The sequence below is a fragment of the Notamacropus eugenii genome, chromosome 3, assembly GCF_028372415.1.
Source record: "Notamacropus eugenii isolate mMacEug1 chromosome 3, mMacEug1.pri_v2, whole genome shotgun sequence".
In the NCBI taxonomy this organism is placed as follows: domain Eukaryota; kingdom Metazoa; phylum Chordata; class Mammalia; order Diprotodontia; family Macropodidae; genus Notamacropus; species Notamacropus eugenii.
In genome coordinates, this window is record NC_092874.1 from 194967763 (window position 1) to 194991328 (window position 23566).

The window sequence follows — 23566 nt, forward strand, 5'->3', positions numbered from 1 at the left end:
AACGTGGCATAAGCTTTTGAAAGTTGGAAGAAAAGCAAAAAAAAAAAAAGTTGCTAATTATTGTTATGAATTAAAAACTGCTTATGGTGGGCAAGATAATACAAAGACAGATGAAGATTAGGAAAAGGTAATGTTTTTTTCTTATGAAACTCATCTTTTTCATTCAAAGTTTTATACCAGAAGTCCAGATAAACCTGTAAAACACGTGCATCTTCATCAAACTGTTAAACCATCCATTCCTCCAAAAAAATATTTTGGAAATCTTTTTACTTCATCAGGAGTGAAATTCTTATCCCCAATGTAGGAATGATGAATGCTGGCAACTATATTATACTGAGAAGCTGAATTGTTCCAGAAGTATTAGGAAAACTTACCTTGTATATATGTCACAAAAGGATAAGGATTTATCTAAGACAGAGATAAACATGTTTCAGTGACCTGGAACTGACTTATTGAAAACTTATTAGTTTGACTATGGTTTGTGACAGGTTTTATTTTTCTTGCTTTTTCAATCAATGCAAGAATTGGGGGGCAGGGTGTAGGAGGGAGAGAATTCAGAGATGAAGATAAAATTTTAAAAAACCCTATAAGCAGTAATCAAGATTAGATTTGGGGAAATGAGCTATTTGTTAAAGTTATGCTTAAAATCCAGTGTGATAAAAGTGTGACTTCCTGTTAAATTAGAGAATGTGTCAATATCTTGTGAACTCAGTCCAAAAACATCTAAAACAAATAATTGCAGCCAAAGAGGGTATATTTTATATTAAAAACATTAAAGATATAAAATTTTGTAAGAATTATTGCATCACTCAATAAATTTAAATTATTTAAATCACTGTAACTACAAACATAATGAGGATACATTATAAGAGGAGAACCCACAGCTGTTCTCCTAATTCTGAACTTTGATCTGCTGGAAAGTTCAGAGTGGTTTGGGAACTGAGGGAAGGACCACTGCAATGTTTTCTTTTTCAGATCACTAAAAGGCTGGTGACTCTCCTCCCCTTGCTGAAGGTGTGTCTTAGACATTTCAAGTGGGAAGAGTTAAGTTCCTAGTGGACCCTAGAGAGGGGTTAGATTTGTGCTGGGGAGTGCCTCCCTCCTTTCTCCCCCTTCTCATTTTAACTTGAGAGACTTCTAGGGCAGTTAGTTGTCGTGCGTGCCCAGGAAGTGGACAAAGATACGTTAGGGGGAAATAAAGCTTTGGCTACCAGAGAGGTGAACAGAAGAAGGCTCTGAGGGTCAAGCATCAATTCAGATCTCTATCTGTAATGATGAGGGCACCAGCAGAGCTGAGACTGCAGACAACAAAAGCGGCAATGGTGTAAGCCTGTAGTTACTTTGCTAGGGAAGAGTCTCATGCTAGGATGAATGTTTTGGCAAAGAAGATTGAAGAGGAAAAGATTCAGCTGGGGTGTTGGGGGGATATCAGCCATCTTGAATCAGGGAGACGTGATCACTCAGGGCCAGCGAAACCAATTTTTCTCAAATACTGAGAAAAAGAAGCCATTTGCTGTCAGGTTCCTCTTCTCTGCCTTCTTTTCTCACAAAGTCCCTTTCCACTGTCCTCTGCTTGGATGTGACCTTTCCTCACCAATTCCTTTCTTCTCACAAAGTTCTTAACCCTTTGCTCTCTGACTTTCTAAGTTCATTAGGCATTAGGTGGTGAAGTGGATAGAGCCTGGGGCCTGAAGTCAGGATGACCTGAGTTCAAATCCAGTCTCAGACCCTAGCTCTGTGACCCTAGGCAAGTCACTTCACCCTGTTTGCCTCAGTTTCCTCATCTGTAAAATGAGCTGGAGAAGGAAATGGCAAACCACTCCAATATTTCTGTCGAGAAAACCACAAATGGGGTCACGAAGAGTCAGAGAAGACTGAAATGACTGTACAACAACAACACAACAAAAAAGCTTATTACTGAACTGAAAATATCTTCAGAGTCATCAGTTATCTTTTAATTACCAAATCTGATGGTCTTTTTCTATTCTTATTTCTATTCTATGCAACCCTCTGACACTGTTGACTACCCTTCTTCCTGGATATTCTCTTCTTTGAGTTTTCATAGCACTATTCTCTCCTACTTCTACATTTCTGATCCCTCCTCAGTTGCCTTTGTTGGGTTCTGACCAATATGATACCCATTAACTGTGGGTATATTGCATGCCCTCTTCTTTCTTCTACACCTACACTCCCACTTGATATCTTGAACTCCCATGGACTTAATTATCATCGATATGCAAATGAATCCCAAATCTATATATCCAGCCACAGTCTCTCTCCTGAGCTCCAGTCCTATATCATCAATTGAACATTTCAAACTGTATGTCACATAGACATCTCAAATTTACCACGTTCTGAAGCAGAACCCACTTTTCCCCCCAAACCCAGGCTCTTCCAAACTTTCTTATTTCTGTTGTGAGCAACACCATTCTTTCAGTCTCTTAGGTTCAACAACCTTATCATTATCCTAAAATCTTTATTTTCCCTCACCTCACATATGTAATCTGTGGCCAGCTTTTGTCATTCTCTGCATAACATCATCTACACAGCTGCCAGTGAATTTCTGTAAATGAAGGTCTGACCATATCTCTCTCTCTCTCTCTCTCTCTCTCTCTCTCTCTCTCTCTCTCTCTCTCTCTCTCACACACACACACACACACACACACACACACACACACACACCAGTAAATTCTAGGGATTCCATATTCCCTCTACGATCAAATGTGAACTCCTTTGTTTGACTTTTAAAGTCCTTCACATCCTGACCCCATTCTACTTTTCCAGCCTCACCATATATTCCTTTCCCCCCACTCTGTGGTCCAGCTATACTGGTCATTTTGCTGTTTTTCATAACAAGGCACTCCACTTTCCTCTGCATGCCTTCGCATTGTCTGTACTCTGTGCCTGGAGAGTTTATTCCCACCTCATCTCTACCTCACAGAATTCCTCACCTCCTTTAAAGCTCAGTTCAAAAACCACTTACTCAAAAACCTGATTTCCCCCACATATATCTCCCTGGGGCCTCTCTCCCTAAACTACCTTGTATTTATTTTTAATTTATCCTTCATTTACTTATATATAATTGTACACATTGTTTATTCCCACAGAAAGCTAGTTCTTTGAGAGAAGGGTAGGGTTTTTTTTTTTTTTTTGAGCAACTAACCCAGTTCTTGGTACATGATAGGTGCTTAATAAATTAGTACTGATATATTGAGCTGTGTTTTGAAGGCAACCAAGTGTTCTCTCTGCTTGGTTTCATAAAAGGTGAGGACTGAATGCTTAATAAATGCTTATTGAATGCTTAATTAATTGAGCTATGCTTTAAAGGAAGCCAGAGGTTCTATGAGGCTGAATTGAGGAGGGATCAAACTCCAGACTTGGTGACAGCCAGTAGAAAGGTAGGAAGGCCAAAAATAGAATGGAAGGGAAATAGCAAATAAGACAGTTGAATGTAGTAGAATGGAGAGTGTGTAAAGAGGAAAAACATGAAATAAGACTGAACAGATAAGTGGCAACCATATTCTAGAAGGCTTTAAGATGCCAGACTGAGGATTTTATATTCTATCTTGAAGGTAATAGGGAGCCATTAATGATTTCTAAGTAATGATGAACTGATACAGAGTGAAGTGAGTGGAACTGGAGAAGAATATATACACTCAGTAGAGGCTGAAACTTTTTTTAGACAATGGCCAATGTGGTAATTTGTTTTGCTTGACTACACGTTTATTACAAGGGTTTTGTTTTTCTTTTTTAAGAGAGGTGGGAAATAGAGGGAGGAGGGAAAGGCCAATTTTTGTTCGTTGAAAAAAATTAAAAAGAATAGTTCATTTACATAGCATTTTACGGTTTTACTAAGCACTTTACAAACATTGTTTAATTTGATGTTAACAGCTATCTTCGGTGAGAGAGATGCTATTCTCTCTCTCTTTTTTTTTTTTGGAGGGGGAAGGCAAGGCAATTGGGGTTAAATGACTTGCCCAAGGTCACACAGCTAGTAAGTTATGAAGTGTCTGAGGCCGAATTTGAACTCAGATCCTCCTGACTCCAGGGCTGGTGCTCTATTCACTGCTATTCCAAGAGATTCTATTGTTATCCCAATTTTAGAGCCAAGGAAATAGACTCAGAGAGTCTGATTTGTTCTGGCCCCCAGCTGGGTCAAGGTCAAAGGCTGTATTCAACCCCCCACTTTACCCACTACACTAGTGACCTCCCCCCTCCCCTGAGCTCCTCTGGCACTTCAAGACTGATTGTGGGGAAGCCATCATCTACTCATTGCTCAGTAGTAGGTATCTTTTCATAACTAGCAGATTACAGAAAGCACTGAATCTGCAGTCAGGAGACTGAGGTTTGAATCATCATAAGATGGTCAGATCTTTATTTCAGGAAAATCAATGTGGCAGCTTTGTGGATGATGGAGACAGAGAAACAATTAAGAGGCTATTGCAGTGGGCTGTGGCAATGAGCACCTGGCCTTCTGTAATAGATGTGTGGAGAAGAGAGAGGATGGCTGAGACTTGGCAACTAATTAGCAGGACAGGAAAGTAGAGAAGATGAAAGAATCAAGAATGATTCACAGGTTTCAAGTCTTGGTGAGTAGAAGATTGGTGATGCCCTCAACATTAGTAGAGAGAAGGAATAAAATGTGGGAAGAAGAGGTTTTGGCCATGTTGAGTTTGAAATACTGATGTAATGATGGGGTGCTTAAAGGGGGGAACTGAAGCCCACAGAGGGAATTCTCAGAACCCTCTCACTCAAATTCTACCCTTCAAACCCTGGCTCATGTCCCACCTTTCCATAAAGCCTTCACTCCAAACCTCAGTGATCTCTTCCTATTCTGAATTCCCACAGCACTTGAAGTCTCTGTGGTTCACAGGACATATCTTCCACTTTCTGGTATTAGATATCTTTTTCATAACTAGCAGATAACAAAGAATACAGAATTTAGAGTCACAAAATCTGGGTTTGAATCCTGGCTCTATCATTTGTGTAGGGTTGGGCAATTCTGAGATTCAGTATCTTCATCTGTAAAATGGGGATGCAACACTTGCATTAGAGTTGTGTAGAAAGGCTTTTGTAAATGTTAAAGTCATATAAATATGAACTATTATTTTCATGCACGTATATCTTGTCTCCTCAACCAAAATGTAAGCTTCTTCAATGGAGGAACTAGACTCTCTTGTATCCACTATAACACTAAACAAGGCATTTAATAACTGTTTCTTGGGTGAACAAATGAATGACCCCTGCCAAGCCACTGAGTTTAGGATTCAAGGAACCTAAGAGTTAATGGTGCTATCCATTAGATCCCAGATCCTGCTTTCTCTGGTTTATAACTATGCTTTTGCCCCCTTTTCTTATATATCGCTGTGCTGTATTCAGAGGGTTTGAGTCTTTATTTTCCAACTAAAATATGTATATTGAGCAACTGCTATATGCATGCTGTTGGATGGAAAAATCCCTGCCCTCAAAGCACCTCCATTCTTTGCCAGAGAGTGAGGGGGATACAATATGTTCATATGTAAGTAAAGGTGTAATGGAGCTTAGCATCTTAAGAACACTGACTAAGACAGAGAAGATATAGATAATTAGCTAATAGTAACAACTCCTGCTTCACCGAAATTAAAATAATCTGTTGGGAGATTCTTTATCTTCCATCCTCCACTTCTTAGATTTTTCATAATCATCTATTTTCCATTTATATCAATTGTGCATTACAATCATTTATGTATGTATTGTATTTCCCACTAAATTATAAACTTCAAGAAGGCAGAGGCTATGTCTTTTGTAATCTTTGTTATCTCATTTAATGCCTAGCATAGTGCTAGGTGGTACAGTGGATAGAGTACCTGTCCTGGAGTCAGGAAGACCTGAGTTCAAATCCAGCCCCAGACACTTACTAACTGTGGGACCCTGGGCAAGTCACTTAACCCAGTTTGCATTAATTTCCTTAAATGTAAAATGAGCTGGAAAAGGAAATGACAAAGCATTCTAGTATCTCTGCCAAGCAATAAATGGGTAAATGAGCCACAAAGAGTCTGACGTGACTGAACAAACAGTGCTCTTTGCACAGAGAAGTTACTTAATAAATGTTTGTTGAATTGTTGAATAAACATTGAAACCAATAATAAATGGATAAGATTCATCACTTGCTTGTACTTATAGTGTGCATTTTTTCATCTAAAAAAATATTTTAAAGTGTTTTCCCCCTGATAAACCTTAGCTTTCTTCATCTCTGGTACTCCACTAGGCTATGCATACAATGTATAGTCACTGTACAGTGTTGGCTGTAAGGGACAAAGGAGATATTAAAAAACAAACAATTTAGCTGCCCTTAGTGAATTCAAAGAACTAAGTTTAGACAAACTACATCACCTGGTATTAAAAGAAGAGGGAGAAGGGATTGTTGAAGGGCTGTCGGTTATCTCTGAAAGCTCGTGGAGAATGAAAGAGGCATGACAGGATTGGAGAAGGGCAAAGGTCCCAATTTTCAAGAAAAAGAGTCTGCAAATACAAGCCAATGAGCCTGACTCTGATTCTTGACAAAATTATAGAATACAATACCAAAGGAAAGGAATCTAGAAAAGTAGGCATCACAAAAAGCTAGCATGACCTTATCAAGAACAGGTCATGGATTCCTCAATAGAAAATCAAAAGCTATGAACCAAGTTGTCAAAAGGAGAACTGCAGAGTTACCAAGAACCATATATAAGACTACTCCAAATTACTAATAATAAGAGAAATGCAAATTAAAGCAACTCTTGAGCTTTCAATACCTAGCAAATTGGAAAAGATGACAGAAGAAAGAAACATGGTTGGAAGGACTCTAGAAAGGCACGCACGCTACTGCTGGTGAATATGTGACTTGATCCAAGCATTCTGAAACAACAGCTTAGAATTATGGGAGAAAAGTAACTAAGACTATTTATACTTTTTGACCTAAAGATCTTATTCCTGGACATATACCTCCAAGATGTGAAAGACAAAAAGAAAGATCACATATATATCAAAATATTCATAGCAGCACTTTTTTGTGATTAGAAAAAAGCTGAAAACAAAATGGGTACCTATCTATTGGAGAATAGTTGTGAAAATTATGGTATATATGTGTAATGAATATTATGATATAAGGAATGGTGAATATGAAGGATATTGAGAAACATGAGAAAATCTGTATAAACTTTCCACAAAATGAAGTATGTAGACCTAGATACACAATAACTACAATAACACCAATGAAGAGCGCACTAAAACTAAGCCAGAAGGCTGAATGATGGTAATGATCAAACTTGAATCCAGAGAAAAGCAAGCACTCCCCTCTTTTTAGTAGAGAGAGTGGGGACTATGGGTACAGAATGTTGTACACACTGTCAGAAACGGTCCCTTTGCTGGTTATTTGTATTTGACTTTTCTTTGCTACAGAGAAGAGCTCATTTCTGTAAGAACCAGGAGATTTGTATTTTTAAATGAGAGTGTTATATTAAAAAAAAAAGGGCAACAGTAATAAATAAGTGTATTAAATAAACAAATAAAAGATTAAGCTAACAGCTCCCTCCCCTCCCCTCCCCAAACAAGAAAGCAAAACCCAACTCAGATCATGAGAGAGCCTTATTTCCTTTTTTGTTAAAACTGGTAGATCAGGAGAATGCGGTAGATAGAGTTATCCTGATTTTCACAAACCATTTGACAAAATCTGTCATTGTTCTCATGGAAAAGATGGAAGAGATATAGGCCCAATAATAGTACAATTATATGTATGTATTCTAGACTTACTGAATGGCCAGACTCAGAGAGTGGTTATTAATGGCTCAGTATCATCTTGGGAGTAAGTTGTCAGTGGAGTGTATCAGGGATCTGAGCTTGGCCTTGTGCTATTTATCATTTTTATCAATGATTTGGATAAAGGAGATGACAGGCTCATCAAATTTGCAGATGACCCAAAGCTAGAAGAGAAGCTAACACACTGGAAAATAGTCAGAATCCAAAGAAATTAGAACAGCTTAGAACATTGCGTTGAGTCTAAAAAGATGAAATTTAATAAGACTAGGTGTAAAATGTTACACTTGAATTAAAAAAAATCACCTTCACAAGTACAAGATGTGGGGAATATGACTAGATAGCAATCTGTCTGAAAAAGATCAGGGTGTTTTAACAGAATTCAGGCTCCATGTGAGTCAGCAGTGTGATACAGAAAAGCAAAGAGGTACCACTGCCCTCTGCCCGTCATAGCAACCAACAACATTAAATGTCTACCTAGTGCAAGACCGAAGGTTAAGTCTACAGATACAAATGATAAGTAACATAACCTTTGCTATCAAGAAACTTAAAATCTAACATGAGAAAAATAAGTATTCTAATTGATAAGTGCAAAGGAGAGGCAAATATGGCAGACCTGGGCAAAAAGTTAGAAAAAAAAACTTAAGTAGAGAGAGATCATTTTCCCTTTGAGGGAAAGGGAGGAAGAATGAGAAGGAAAGTCTTCTTGGTGCTTTATGGAAGAGGTAGCATCTAAGTTGGGCCTAGAAAGAAGAAAGGGCTTTCAAATTCCTTCCAGGCATGGGATTGGTATGAGCAAAGGCATGGTGATAGAAGAAAGAAGGAGGTAAATGAGTAGGATCAGTATACTTTAGTATAGGTAAACAGGAATAGTATAAGATAAAGCTGGACAGGTAAATTGGATCCAGATTGTAATGAACCTTAAATGTGGGAATCAGAGGTTTATCTGGCTGACAATGGAAGCCACTGAAGTTCTTAGGTAAAGGAGTGACAGAATCATAAGAGTATTTATGGTAGAAAGATTACTTGGACAACAGTATGGAAGACAGATTGGGTAGGGTATGAATTGGACATATGGAAACCAATTAGGAGGCTATTATAATTGTATAGGGCAGTGGTCTCCCAACTTTTTTGATTCATCATGTATCATATTCACAGGAGAAGACTCTGTTCCCATACAGTGTCTCTACCCCCACCTCTCTGCCCTATCCCTTCATTCAGAATCTCTTTGGATCCCATTCTCAGATTGCTTGAAGAAATTAAGATTGTTTTATCCAGAGAAGAAAAGTTATAGTAGGAAGCTGGGAAAGGATATATTCACTTTCTTCTGGTATTTGAAGGGTTAACCAGGAAAGAGTGATTACACATATTCTGCTAGGGCCATGATTGTATAACTACGACCAATAGGTGGAAATTACAGGGAGGGAGATGTTAGCTCAATACAAGAAAAAATTTATTAACAATTAGGGCTGTCAAAAAAAAAAAAAATGAAATGAGCTGCCTGGGGCTGAGGTGGAGGTAAGGAGACTTGTTTTGAGCTCCTAGTTTCCTGTCCCTGTCCTGCCATTCTCTCTTCTTTCTGTATCCCTGTCTCTTCACCACATCCCTCCATATTCTCTATACTTTCTGATTTTCTGTCAGCCAGCATTGATGCTTCATCTGATCTTTCCCGTTTCCACTTCATTGACTCCTTCCTCTAGAGATTTGTTTTCTCCACATTTCTGTGTGTTTTGGTCTGCTGCTTCCCTATCCCACCCCATGTCACATTTCTCTTTTTATTACTTGTAGATGACCTCATTCCACACTTAGATGAAGCTATACCTAGCAATTTTCCTAGATGTGACCTACGAATGTATCACCACACAATCATGCTAGAATACATGTCTAATTCTATTTTTATATACTATCACATGGATATACATATAGTCTCTCAGGGGGACCCAGATACCCTTCCCTGTTACTTTCATACACCCTGAGACTATCCCACTTTCAGGATGGAGGCTGGGGGTAGGAAATAGGGGGAGAAACAACTAGTGCACCGTCACCATGACAACAGAGCCTAGCAACGGTGAGAGACTGATGTCTGGACGGGGGGGGGGGGGGGGGGGGGGGGGGGAGGGTGGGAAGGGAAGGGAAGCAGGGCGGTTGGGTGCTGTTGCAATAGTCAAATACAGAACTTGGGTTTACTTGGGTTTTGAATTCCTGTTTCCACCCAAGCCAGTCAGCCTCCACCCTGCTGCCCATCACTTTCACCCATCCTACCTCAGAGTTGCCACTTAGGGACCCTCCCAACAGAAATGCTAGATTTAGAGGAACCAGTGAGGAGAGCTCACCACAGGCACACTAAGGCAGCATTCAGGAGCTCTAAGGAGGTGGTGTGAAGGCACTTGGGGCATCATCCCCCCTCCTCCCCACCCTCCCACTTCCCTTCCATCTTCTTTTCTTTTCTCCTTTTTCTCCTTTCATCTCCTCAAGTTTCTAATCTTACTTATTAAAAGTTCCTTTTCTCCATTTCTTTGTTTATTGCCTTTTCATCTCCTCTTTCTACCTCCTTTTGCCCTAAATCTCTGGCTATCTTGCTGTCTTTTTTCTTTTTTTTTTTTCGGGGGCGGGGAGGCACACATCTGTGACTTCAGTAGTATAACAAATTCCTTGTGAGGAAGTTTCCTCTCCTAATGAATGATAGTTAGCATCTGCTCTGCAACTTAGAGAGTGGCCTGGGGCAGTGAGAGGACAAGTGATTTACTTGGGGTTACACAGCTAATACATGCTGGAGACAAACCTCAACACCTGGAAACAGTTCTGTAAGCATCACACCACAATGGCCCTCCCTAGTATGTCTCTTTGTACACATATGGTAAAATAAGCAGGTTTTATTTTTTTTTTGCATTCGTAGCTATTTTTCCTCTCTTCTCCCTCCCTTTCCCTCAGGAGTTAAAGCTTGAGACCCCAGTTAGACTTACCTTCTAGTCAGATATAGGTGCAAAGAATTTCTCCACCCTGTCTTTCTCTTCCCTTCTCCCATTACCCATTCCTCTCAAAGGGGTCACAAGGCAGAAGTAGGGGGCTTGAGTATTTTGCAAAGGTTTTATTTGAAAATTCTGAAACTTACATCCCACAAGAATCAAAGATTATCACCACAAGAAGAAAGAGATAATACAAAAATATATATCACAGCATAGGGGACCAAAAAGGGCAAGGAAAGGATAAGGAGAAGAAGGAAGAGGAGAAAAATGGAAAGAGAAATAGAGTGGGCTCAGAGAGAAAGCAAAGGAAAGGGGGAGGAAGGGCAAATGACAGAGGTAGAAAGAAAAGAGGAAAAAAGAGGCAGAGTGAGAGAGACAAGGAATGGGAGTGTGTAAGAAGGGCATAGTCATGGGTGTTGGGGGGCCAGAGTGCCCAATGGCCTTGAGCCTACTGGCTTTGCTTCCTACAAAGCCTAGGTTGAGTTAGTGAGGCCACTCCCTTAATAAAGAGCTGGCTTAGGGGGACTCTGATATCCAGAGGGACTGACACATAGACAGAGACAGCTGGCATTAGCAAGACAGAGGTGACTTGGGAGCTTTCTCCAGGGGCTCAGAAGGTGACTGCCCCATAACCCTTTTAGATACTAGAATTTAGCAGTATTGTAAAGGGCAAGGCTTGGGGCTTCAGTGCCCTCCCCCACTCCCATCAAGAAGTCCACAGAGTGGTAAAAGCATCTGAGTGGGGATGGGCTAGGACAACTAGGGAGGGAGAGACAGGAAACACAAGACATTGGGTGGACTGGGGCAGTGAAAACTAAGGGCACTGGAAGCCCCCAAAGCTCACCTCCTCCCCACCTGTAGGGCAGCATGCAGGGGCCACAAAACCTAAGTGAGTGTGCAAGAGAGCATGTGCAAGCCACTCAATGTGACAACTGAGTGGATATGTGAGAGTTAATATATGTGAAAGGTTAAATGTACATGAGAGTATGGCCATTTAGGTGATCAGGTGGAGATGAGAATGCTTAAAAGAAGTGATGAATGAAGACTGGGTGTGGTACAAGAGGGAAATAGAATGTAAGAGATTAGTTTAGTAACAGATGTGGAAGAGGGTGAGTGCAAAAAACTATCTGTACAAGAGTGTGCAATACTGTTCTGGTGTGGAGGTGAGTGTGCGGTGAGGCTTTTGTTTGAGTGCACAAGGGCTTTGTGGGAGAGAAGCCCTATCTATGGGATGTGAACAGGGGCCAGGTGAGTGTGCAAGGAAATGGGTGTGCAAGAACAGGAGCAGGGGTCCTCTGCCAGCAGCATCTGGGGCCCCAGCTCACCACAGCTGCCCACCCCCAGCGGAATGGTGGCTGTGTAGGCCCCATGGGCTTCTGCTTGGCTGGACCCCACCACTGAGGGGCGTCACAGATTCACCAGGGGAATCCTAAGGGGAAGAGGGAAAGGGCACAGTCAGGGACACAGGGATGGGGTTGAGTTAGAGGCTGGAGGCCTTGGCCAGAGACAGGTGGAGTTAGTGTCAGGGGGTGGGGCTATGGAGAAGGGGTGGAGTCAAAAGCAAAGAAGGAGAGTCAGAACCAAAGGGGTGGGGCCAGAACTTATAGGATAGTGTCATAGCTAAAGGAGCATCTTTAATAATTAATGCTTGTTGGATTGGATTGGGCAATAGAATCATAGGCTCAGAGTTCATAAAATCATAGAATGTTAGAGCTTGAAGGGACCTAGAGATAATGTGGTCTCACCCCTTTCAGATGGGAAAGAGATCTAGAGGTGGGGTAAGAGAAAAGATGAAAAAGCCCTGGGACATTGCCCAATCAGACATATTCCACAATCCACCCACCCACTGCCCCCCTTCCCCAGGAAAAGACTCACAGCTCCTGAGAAGTCTCCTTATTCCCCACCCTCTGTCCCTCACATTGGCCCTCTACTCCAAACTTCTTTCCCATCTCCCTCCCTCCTTTAAGCCCTCTCTCCCTCACCGGTTCAACTGGAAAGCAGGGGCCCCCTTGGGCTGGGGGGGCACAGGCCGGAGTCCCCCGTGGGGCTCCTCCCGATCAGGGGTAGGTGTGAGTGAGTCCCCGAAAGACCCCAGCACAGTGACTCCTGCAGGAGACAGGTCAGTGAGGGGCTGCTGACTGTCTTCTTGTCGGAGGGCCCCTTGCTGCCCTGAAGGCCTTCGTCGCTTCTGGCTACGGTCCCAGCTGTAGAGAACAAAGGGAAGAAGACATCAGTCACCACCCCCCACCCTTCCCCAAGCAATGCCTTCCTGAAATACTGCAGGATACCACCCCTAGCAATGGCACTGTCCTCCACCACTGAAACCTCTTTGGACACTGTAGCCCTGAAACACTTTCCCCTCAAACCCTCTGGAGACTCCCCCTAGAAGAGTGTGCTCAGGGTCACCTCTCCTACCTCATCATTGTATCCCTCACCCAGGATACAATCCAGAGATCTATCCTCCCCAACATAGTCTCAGCCCCAAATTGATGTGAGAAGTCTTTTCCTTCCTTGTCCAGGTGTCCTGTAATTTAGTTCTAGTTCAAACTGAGTACTAATAACTTGAAGTCTTAGGAATCTCAACAGAATGTGAAAAGCTCATCCACGCACTATCATGTGGCTCTACTTGGCACATTAATTAGTTTTCTTCCAGGATAGGGTGCTTTAAGGGCCTAGTCTTTTGGTGGAGAGGGAGGCAAAAGAAATTCCCAGACTGTCACATGAAGGGGGTGCAGGGGAGGCAGGGAAGGCACTGGGGTATAGACAGTTTGCTCATCTCCTTATACTGCCTCAATTTAAAAATATTTTTTTTTTTACTTTTTTCTTTCTTCATCTGTTTCTCTGGAAAGAGGAATCTGTTCTGTCTCTCATTGCTCCCAAGGTTTAATATACTGCCCTACTCCCCGACCCCATTCCACCTATTCCTACCATCTCCAGGGTCTTACTCTGCATCTGCCCCCTTCCTCCCGTCTTGCCATCTATCTAACCTAAATCCCACTCTATGCCCCTCTGACATTCTCTGCCCCTCACCCACCAATAATCTATTTTTCAAACTCTAGCTTACCAGAATTTGAAGATTATGCCAGTTGCTACTAGGACGATGATGATAGAAATAGTGATGGTCACATACAGCTGGGGGTCCACACCTGTTTAAGGAAGGATCAAGCATTAGAGAAGCCTTGGGAGAATGGGAATTTAGTTTTCAAGTGTGTGGGGGGGGCGGGGGTTAGAATGGGAAATCCCTCCTTGAGGCTTCTCTTTTACCAACAACTCTTCTCTATCTCTAAACTCCTAGCTCCCCTTTCCTCAAATCATCTCTCCCACCTGTCAAGCACATTTCCCCAAATCTCCAATGCATCTGCATAATCCCAAAATGGGAAGGCTTTAGGCAATTTATCTCTCAAACCGCTCTGTCCAGACAGTGGGTGTTGTCAGGATAACCTCCTGTCCCCTATCTATTGTACTCCCAAACCCCAAGATTCATCTTTTCATTTCCATTTATTTCTCTAGCCATCATCATCATAGTCTACCTATAACTCTGATCATAGATATCATGTGCCCCCCAAGTATTTGGGGGAGGGGTAAGACTGTGCTGTCTTGAACTTCTTTAGTCCCAGTAACCCTAACTTCAATTCACTCTGTCCAACTGCATCTATATTTCTAAACTCTTTTTACTTTCCCACTCTAGAGGAATTTCACCTTCCAAAATTCAAAACTCTCTAACTAGCCTTACCTCACCCCTCAGAAGGCCCTTTCATCCACCAACCTCACCTTCCCCACGGCCACCAAACAGAAATGGACGAAGGGTGGCAGGAGCTCCCCCAAGGATGATCCCATCCCCATCCCCACGTCTCAAGGAGTCCGAGTTGGGATGCGGCGTAGCCAGTCCATGAGGAACTGCAAAGCCATAGTCCAGTGGCAGGAAACCGGGGTTAGCAGAATTAGGATCCCCCCCATCCTCTCGGGACACTGTGGGGCCCCATACAATGGCCCAGGGGTACTGGGATGAAGGTGGCCCTTCCTCAAAGCCAGATGGAGTGGCAGGGGGTGCAGTATCTGGTGGTACTTGTCGCCTTGAACGTGAGACACGGGGGGACCGGCTTGGGGGAGGTGCTCGTTCCCACACACACACGTGTCGAGGAGCTGAGGGACCCCCCCGGGCACATGGGGGCCGGGCAGGAGCTGAAGGGGTACGAGGTGAAGAGGTAGAGGAACCCTGGGCTGGAGGTGGGAAGGGCAGCAGGAGCAGTGACCAGAGTGGGAGGAAGTGGGACATCAACAGTGTAGACCTGGAATAGGAAGAGAAAAGGAGTGAGATGAATGTCTGTTTCCCACCAGAATCCATTTGTCAAGGGCTGGGTTCACCGGACTGGAGGCATAGGGCTAAGACCATTCCTTAGCATAGAGGTAGGGATAGTTGTTGTTATTTTCCTCCAGATTTCTCTCAGTATGGGGTAACCTCTATAAGATTTCTCCATTACCACCAGCTAGATAATGGAGAAGCAGATGAGACTTCTTGCCAGATTTTATCCATAGTTTCTACTCCCCAACATACTCTTTTTCTCTAGGGGGGAACTTCCCAGGGTTAGGTCAATGAGAAAAGGATCAACATCCCAGGGAATAGGATCTCTGGACTCTCCTTTGGTATCTAATACCTACCACATCCTGGATTCCATATCTGAGGTCTCCCTCAGTTATGATCCTGATTCTCAGTCTTCCCTGAGGGAGAGAAAAGATACACAGACTCTATAATCTTCTTTCCCAGTACAACTTCTGAACTCTTGATTTAGGCATCATCCATGCCTTGATCATTCCCATCTCCATCCTTTCCATCTCTTCCCCAGCCTGTCCATATCCCCTAAATTACCTTTTGCACTGTCTTTGTGGCTGCTCCCCAGAGTCACCTGCATCTCATTCACTGGGAGTCACTGCACTACTGTCTCCTCTCCTCTCCTGCCTCTGAATCAACCAGTCCTCCTGATAACCCTCACATCCATGAATGTCTTTGGTTCTTTTTTTACTCACTTCCTTTGCTCATCTTATCTCATAGTTTCATAGATTTAGACTAAAAAAAGATCTCAGAGGCCATCCAATCCAATCACTTCATTTACAGATGAGGAAACAGGTCAGAGAGTAGAACCTGTACTTGAACCCAGATCTTTGACTCGAAACCCAATATTCTTTTCCATTGTGTTATACTTCCTGTATTCTGACTTTTATTTAGGGCCCAGAATTGTGTGAGCATCTGAGCATGAGCCACAGGGGAAGAAGTCCAAGAAAAAAGTAAGAGGAAGGAGAAAATGCTTTGATTGGAGGGAGTATAGTTTTCTCCCCTATTGCCCTTAACTCCTTTGTAATCCCATGTTCTAGGAGGCCATTCCCTTCATGGGAAGGGTACCGCACTTCCAAGGTGGGGAAGGAAAAAGTGTAGGCTAGAATTTTTGTTGTTAGTGTTTAATCAGCTGAGTGCATGGTGCTTCCTGAAGAGGGGTGGGGCTGAAAAAGAGTATGCCTAAAATGTGGCATCCCTTGGGCTCTGAATCCTAGGGGACACCAATGAGCACTTTGGTCCCAACAGGAGTAAATGTTCCTTCTCTGAATGGCATAATTTTTATTTTGAATTTGAATCCAAACCCTGAATACTACCCACTAGGTAATGGAGAAGGATAGAGGGAAAGAAACACAGTGAAGAGAAAGGTAGTTGGTGGAGGCAGAGATAGAAAAGCCCAGTGGGTACATATAAGAAAGGTAATGGATGCTGGGGGAAAGATGGAAAAAGAGGTGATTAAGTGTGAGGGGGAGAAAGGAGAGAAGAGCAAAAAAAAAAAAATAAGCAGAGATAGGGAAAAAAGATGGATCTAAGGAGGTGGGAAGAAAGATAGGAGAGGATCAAAAAAAGGTAGAGAAGGATGCAAAATAGAGAAGAGAGAGGGGAAAGGAAGATGAGAGAGTGAAGATTGGAGACAGAAGGAAATAGGTAGGGATAAAAAATAGCGGAAAGAAAAAAGCAAAAAGGAATTGAGAGAGTATAGAGAAGAGAGAGAAAGACAATGATAGAGGATAGGGAGGAAGAAAAGAGGGAAGGAAACAGAAGATACATGGTAGCAGATGATAGAGGAAAGGAAAAAAGGATAGAAAAGTCCTGGAGATGGATCAAGGTAGAGAAGAGGAGAAAGAGGAAGGGCAGGCGGAATAGAATAACTGACACAAGACAGAAAATATACGGGAGTCAGAAATTGCCCCTCCAAATTTTCCTAAGGAGGAGAAGAACGTGATTGCTAATCAATGAAGCGGAGCAGGGCTGAGGGGCTGACTGAAACCTTCCTGTTGCCTTATCTGTCCTCCCAATCTTAACTCCAGCACCTTGTATCCTCTCAACCCCTTCAGGAACCCCGCAGTCCCCCGGATTCAGCGTCTTACACATCCCCCACCCACCTGTCCAAGCTCAGCACAACAGGTCTGTGCGCAAGAGATAAGCTTGGGGGTGGGGCAGGAGCCTGCCCCCATCCCCAAACCATTCTCTCACTACAAACTAGACAGAGCATTTCCCAGAGATGGACAGTAAGGGGGGTGAAGGGGAGAGTCACCGAGGAGGAAGAGGCCAATGAAAGGAAAAGAAGGAAAACAAGAGGGAAGAGAGCGAAGGAGAAGGGATGGGAAAAGGGAGGAGGAATGGGGAGACGGAGAATGCAGGCAAGGAGAGGGGAAAAGGGATGGCGACAGCTGGGACCAGAGAGCTGGAGCCGGAAAATAAAGGATGGAGATAGAGATACGGAATGAAAGATGCGGATCTAGATGGATGAATGAAAGATGCGGATCTAGATGGATAGAAATGGTGATGGTGGTGATGGAAAGAGAAATGGGGAAGGAGGGATGGAGGCATGAGAAATAGGGACAAGACAGATGGAAAATTGGGGGCTGGAAAAGAAGCAGGCTAGGAAAGGACGCAGGAGCCAGGAAGGACAGAGCCTGGGCACCTGGGATGAGGGATGGAGGTTGCAGGGTGTCGCACTCACCTGCTCCGTGGCTGATGTTTCGGGATGACTAGGGGGGCTAGAGGCTGTGAGGGGTTAGGGGGCTGCGGGGGGCGCCAGGCCAGGCGCATGGTCAGGGGACTAGCGGGCGGGGCGCGGGAGGAGGCGCCCCGGGTGTGGGGCGGCGGCAGAGGCTCAGTTCAGCTCTGCTCAGCTCGTCTTGTCTTGTCTTGGCTAGGCGTCAGCTCAGACCTTCCGTCTCCGCCTGCCACGCACTATTTAACCCTCCTGTTCCCATGCCGCTGGGGATCCGGGGATCCCCGGATGGTCTGGGATGTGGAGTAGAGGAAGGCTGTTGGTCATCCTGAGATTCCAGGTCGTGCCTATATGACTTTCAGTATATCTACCTACTCTTCACCATAAGAAGCGTATCACCTCATTTGAGTATCGTTCCAACTTCCTATGTTCCCACTTTGTCACCCCAATTCCATCTCACTTCATGTCCCCCACATCAGGGTCACCTGAACTCTGGCACCCCAGTTCTGCATCACTTAATTCCATGTGATCTCAATTCATATCCCCTACCAGACCACCTTCTTTCTTCTCCTTGGGACAAGGCCTAGAAAAACAGTGTAAAAATCCCAATCCTATTAACAACTTCCTGGGTTGTGAATGTATAGCCCTCAGGAATTACTGATATATATGAGGCAGGGACTTGGCTTCTAGGAAACTTTCCTGTGACTCAGATCACCCTCCACTCTCCTTTCTTTCCTTTTTCTTCTTCCATCCTTGGGTTAGTCTTTCATTTTCTATTTGCCTCTCCATCTACTCTTTCCTACACACTCCCACACCCACAAAGAATATAAACTATTTGAGATCAAGAACTGTTTTATTTTTCTCTTCGAAACCAAACATCTAGCATAATGCCTGGCAAATAGTGAACACTTAATAAATGCTTCTTAATTGAATGATTTTCATCTCTGATTGTAAAACTCTCTGTCCCCTATCTCTTTTCCCCCAATTTCTTTCTCTTAATTTTTTCATCAATATTTTCGTATTCAGGATCTAACGTTATATGCCAAGCTTCTTTCCCATCTTTTACCTTTGCCTACCATTTGGTTATTACCCAGAATTAGAAGAGAGATTATTGTTGAGGATAGGCTCCCAGAAGTTATCAAACGCTGTTGTGTTTCTGTCAATTTGTTCCACACAGCTCAGTGAAGAAGAGTCAGTTGTGCACACTGGAACACTTAGTGTGTGTTCTGTCTGCTGTTGGTATGTACCCTGGTTGTGCCATGCTAGATGTAAGTCCCCTTTTCATGTGTGTATGTTCAGTATGTACTTTGGATATATGTGTATGCTGGGTTTCTGCCTGGGATATGTGTATGTGCAATGGGTATTCCCAATCTGTAAAATTTGTGTATTTATATATGTCCATGTGTTGGGGGGGGAGGGAAGCGTGTAGGACATTGGGTCATTAGCTGAGTTCCATCTGCTGATTTTGCTACATTTCTTTAGAGTCATTTCTTAAATCCCTTTTGTTCCTGGTATTTTTTATAATCCTCGCATTTGTGCTGTGATGTTTCTTTACATAAAACTGAGCAATATGCCAGCATTTGGCATAACAATTTAACATAACTTTCAGTAGATGACTGGTTGAATAGGTCTGTTTTAGTTCTCAGTACTTTTCTTCTTCAGGTCTCTGTTAGACATTTTCTTTCTCTGATTAGTTATGTTTTCCAAGCTCCCCCTCAGCCTTATTAGCAGAATGCCCCGTGCAGACGTTGAGTTAATTTTTGTTGGGTGAATGAATAAATGAATTACTTGTTTGGGGAACTGTACAAAGTGAAAGACTCAATTGTTATCTTCTGCTGTTTCTCTATTTGTCTTCTCTATTTCTATCCTCTTTCTTTATCCTCACTTTTTATCACCTTTCTCATTTGCCTTTTCTGCTTTCCTCTCATCTATCCCTCTCTCATCTCTACTACCTGCTGTCCTATCTTTTTTTTTTTTTATCACCCTTTGTCCTTACTTCCCTTCCTCTCTCCCAGTTCATAAATAGAATCATACCCTCTTAGGAGTCAGAAAGGAATTTAGGATCTAATTCAACTTTGTCATTTTGCAGATGAGGAAACTGAGACATAGGTCAAATAACCTCCCCATGGGCACACAATTAATGAGTAACAAAATGTGGAACAATGGAGCTGGGCTCAAATCTTGACTATCCTACTTACTATTGGTGTGACCATTGGCAAGTTACTCAGCCACTTAAGGTCTATGTTCCTGTTGAATAAGGGGGTTGGACAGGGAAATGACACAAATTTATAGCATCAAGAGCCATTCCCAAGTACATAATTGACCAAAGGATATGAATAAACAATTTTCAAGAGGAGAACTGCAAACTACACATTTATCAAATCAAAACATGAATCACTAATAGAAAGAGAAATGCAAATAAGAAAAACTCACACCATGCAGATTGGCAGAGATGAAAAAAGATGAGAAGAGTTAATATTGGAGAGGCTATGGATGATGGTTAGGCATACTGATATTCTAGTCATAGAGCTAAGAAGTACCACCATTCTGGATTTCTAGTTGGAATCATATAAGAAAAGTAACTAAATTAATACTTTTTGCCCCAGCAGTCTCACTGCTGGGTACATAATGTAAAAGACAAGGAATAAAGGTCCAAAATATAACAAAATACCAAGTACTCTTTGTGATAGAAACAAACAAAACAAAGTAGGTGCTCCTCAGTTGGAGGCTGTTAAAAGAATGAGCTGTTACATGTAATAGAATATGAATGAAGTGAAAAAGTGCTGACCATGAAGAATTTGGGGAACTATGGGAAGATTTTATATGAACTAATATATAATAAGCAGGAGTAAAAGAAAAATATACAGAACCACAACACTGTAGTAGTCTTAATAAAAGGAATAATGGAATGACAATTTCTGAGAAGAGATGATGAAACATACCTCCTTTCTGACTGTCAGAGGGATGATTCGAGGACAGACTATTGTACCTATGTCTCGCATGGTCAGATGTTTTTGCTTAATGGCTTTTTTGTTACAAAGGAAAATTCATTCAGGAGAAGGGGTGGGAAATGGCTGTAATACAAAGACAAAGACAAAGCCTTAAAAAAAATAAAATGAAGAGAACGTGAAGACTTTTTGTCCTAGTAATGATGTGGAAATAAATCGATATTAACTGGAAAAATGTCAGAACAGATCATTGGTTATATGAATGTAATGGAATATTATTGTGTCAAATGAAATAGAAATAGGAAAAATTCAAACAAGCTTGAGATGAACTGATGCAGAATCAAAGCAATTGACGTGATGACTACGATAATGTAAAGGAAAATAAAACTGAAAGTTCATAACTCTGACAGATTATGACTTTAGAGTCTCATAAAAGAGATGGTGGACTATAGGCTACAAAATGAGAAATGCATTTTCAGGCATGGCTAATATATTAGTTTATAAAATATTTATTTTAGTTAACTATGCTTCCGTGTTACAAGAGAAGGTTCTATAGGGAGAGGAGAATCATTAGGACATCGATATTAAAAAATATAATCAATAAAACAATTTTTTAAATCCCAATAACAGACTCCGAAGAGCTCCTTCCTCACTGCAGAGAAATGGGGGACATAGACCTCGTCAGACAAAGCAAGATGTGCATGTTTTCGCTTAATTGTTTATCTTTTTCACGGGACTGCTCAATCTAGTAGAGGCGGGGGAGGAAGTGACTGATGCAAAGACAAAAGGCATCAGTAAAATGTATTTTTTTTAAGAAAAAATAATGGGTCGGACTAGATGACTTCTAAGGTCCTTTCCAGCCCCGAAGGTCCCTCTTCTCCCGGCTCTGTCTCCTTTTCTTCCCCGTCCCTTTCTTGCCCACGCAGCATCTACCGCGGTAAGCCCGCCATCACGCCGCCAGGACAGCTTCCCGGAAGGCTTTCCCTAACGGGAAGTGCGGGACGCTCAAACTTGTGGAATCCAGAGGCGTCTGCAATTATCACACAGCATTTCTAAACAATAAAGTTTTTTTGAAAGTCAAGGAGAAAAAAAACCCAGCAGTCGCCTGCCATTCTCCCGATGATGGCCAATCAGAACGTAGAAAGGGCCGGAGAGCCCTCTGCATCCCGCCCCGGGAGACTTCCGGAGCCTGTGACGTAAAGGAGCGGAAGTGGGGGCCTCGGGAGCGGGTCATAGAGTTTTGTGGCCAGAGTGGCCACGGAGGGAGGCAGTGGTAACGGTTTCTAGCAGCTGGCGGAGGTGAGGGAGGGGCCATCCCTCTAAGTGCACGCGAAGGGCGAAGGCGACAGGTAGCTGCTGCCCCACAGAGCCCGCTTTGGGGCTGCTGGGCTAGAGTCCGCAGCCCCTGGGTCGGCCCCCTTAAGGGCCGGGGGGAGACTGGAGGGGCGGGGGCGGAGCCCGGCGGAAAGCGAGAAGGGGGCGGGGGTCACGCGGGCCAGGAGGCGAGCAGGGGGCACGTGCCTCGCACGCGCACGCCCCTCCCCTCGAAGGGGGGGAGCTGGCAGAGCAGCAGGGTCCAGTCCTTCCCCTTAACCCTACGTTCCCGAGAGGGCGGCTGGGGGCGGGGGTTGCCCCTGTCTCCCGCAACACTAGTCCGAGTCTTTTCCTCTGACGAGCCTCCATTTGTAAGGGCCTCCCCCCACGTGGTCCTTCCTGCTTCCTTGCAGCTCCAGGCCTCCCGAGCCCCGTGGTCCCCCGCCCAGGCCAGCCATGAGCTCCGAGGTGAAGGTGACAGGGCAGAACCAGGAGCAGTTCCTGCTTCTGGCCAAGTCGGCCAAAGGCGCCGCCTTGGCCACCCTCATCCACCAGGTGCTGGAGGCCCCAGGCGTCTACGTTTTCGGGGAGCTGTTGGACATGCCCAACGTCCGAGAGGTGGGTACCTGTGAAGAGCCTCGAGGACCCTCTTAGGAAGCTCCGTCCACCGTCCCTGCCTCCCCCTTTAGATCAGAGCGCAGAGTGGCAGCCGGTGACTGCCACTGTTGAGCGGTATATCTGCCTCCAAACCCAGCAGGGTCCGCCGAGGTTAGGGCTACGAGGCCTCTCAGCAGCGAAGGCTGTTGTTGAGAAGCTGGAGACGTATAAGAGAATCACTTCCATTATTATTAACAAGTTCTTGTAGGTAACTAGGCAGATAGCTGGCGAAAGAGGAATGGGAAAGGCGTGGTCCTGTGAAAAAGTACCACGTAAGGGGCAGTGGCAAAATAGAGTGCCAGGCATGCAATCAGGAAGACTCAGCTTCCTGAGTTCAGATCTGGCTGCTGACACTAGCTGTGTGACCCTGGACAAGTCACTTCACCCAGTTCGCCTCAGTTTCCTCATCTGTAAAGTGAACTGGAGAAGGAACCATTCCAGTCAGTATCTTTGCCAGTAAAACTGCAAATGGGGTCACAGAGCCTGACACCACCGAACAGCTAACAAACAACCAAGGGGCACAAGATCTTCCAATTTTTTTTGATTCTGTGCCCAGTCCCATCAGTTAAACATTTTTTGAACAAACACCCCAAAATATATGTATTTTTAAATTATATGCATGAATTACTGTACAAATATGCTTTATGAAACATATACAAAAATAAGAATTTGAAAAGGATGAGATAAAGATGAAATGTTTTGAAATTTAAAACATTTTTTAGTACCATAGCAGTTTTTATGCTTAATGTCAGTCCAATGAGAGTATCCTGCTTGTTTGCACTTACTTATTTTCCTGTGTATGTCCTGTAAATAATATTTTGGTTAGTAATCTATTATGGGATCAGTGTAGTTAGCCAAACAATTGAATTTTTTTTTTGAAAATATATTTTAATATATT

At 43.3% G+C, this 23566-nt stretch overlaps 2 protein-coding genes across 5 annotated transcripts in view; one reads left to right on the top strand and one right to left on the bottom strand.

The window, feature by feature from the left end:
- Nucleotides 1-10846: 10846 nt before the first annotated feature.
- On the bottom strand, nucleotides 10847-17928 carry PIANP (PILR alpha associated neural protein). Its single transcript, XM_072653731.1, has 6 exons — nucleotides 17756-17928; nucleotides 15399-15458; nucleotides 14511-15028; nucleotides 13804-13885; nucleotides 12722-12943; nucleotides 10847-12168 (listed from the first exon to the last, which is right to left on the bottom strand). The coding sequence occupies exons 2-6, from the start codon at nucleotides 15413-15415 to the stop codon at nucleotides 12147-12149; spliced, it is 861 nt and encodes a 286-aa protein (XP_072509832.1). The 5' UTR covers nucleotides 15416-15458; nucleotides 17756-17928; the 3' UTR covers nucleotides 10847-12146.
- A 3937-nt stretch (nucleotides 17929-21865) lies between these two features.
- COPS7A (COP9 signalosome subunit 7A) overlaps nucleotides 21866-23566 on the top strand; it is a 39121-nt gene continuing 37420 nt past the window's right edge. The window contains exons 1-2 of one of the 4 annotated variants that reach the window (XM_072653804.1): nucleotides 21866-22046; nucleotides 22425-22629. In XM_072653804.1, coding sequence (XP_072509905.1) covers nucleotides 22468-22629 — 162 coding nt within the window. In that variant the 5' untranslated portion in view covers nucleotides 21866-22046; nucleotides 22425-22467. The remainder of the gene's footprint in view (nucleotides 22047-22424; nucleotides 22630-23566) is intronic. The other 3 variants (XR_011977033.1, XM_072653805.1, XR_011977034.1) reach the window with 3 other exon arrangements.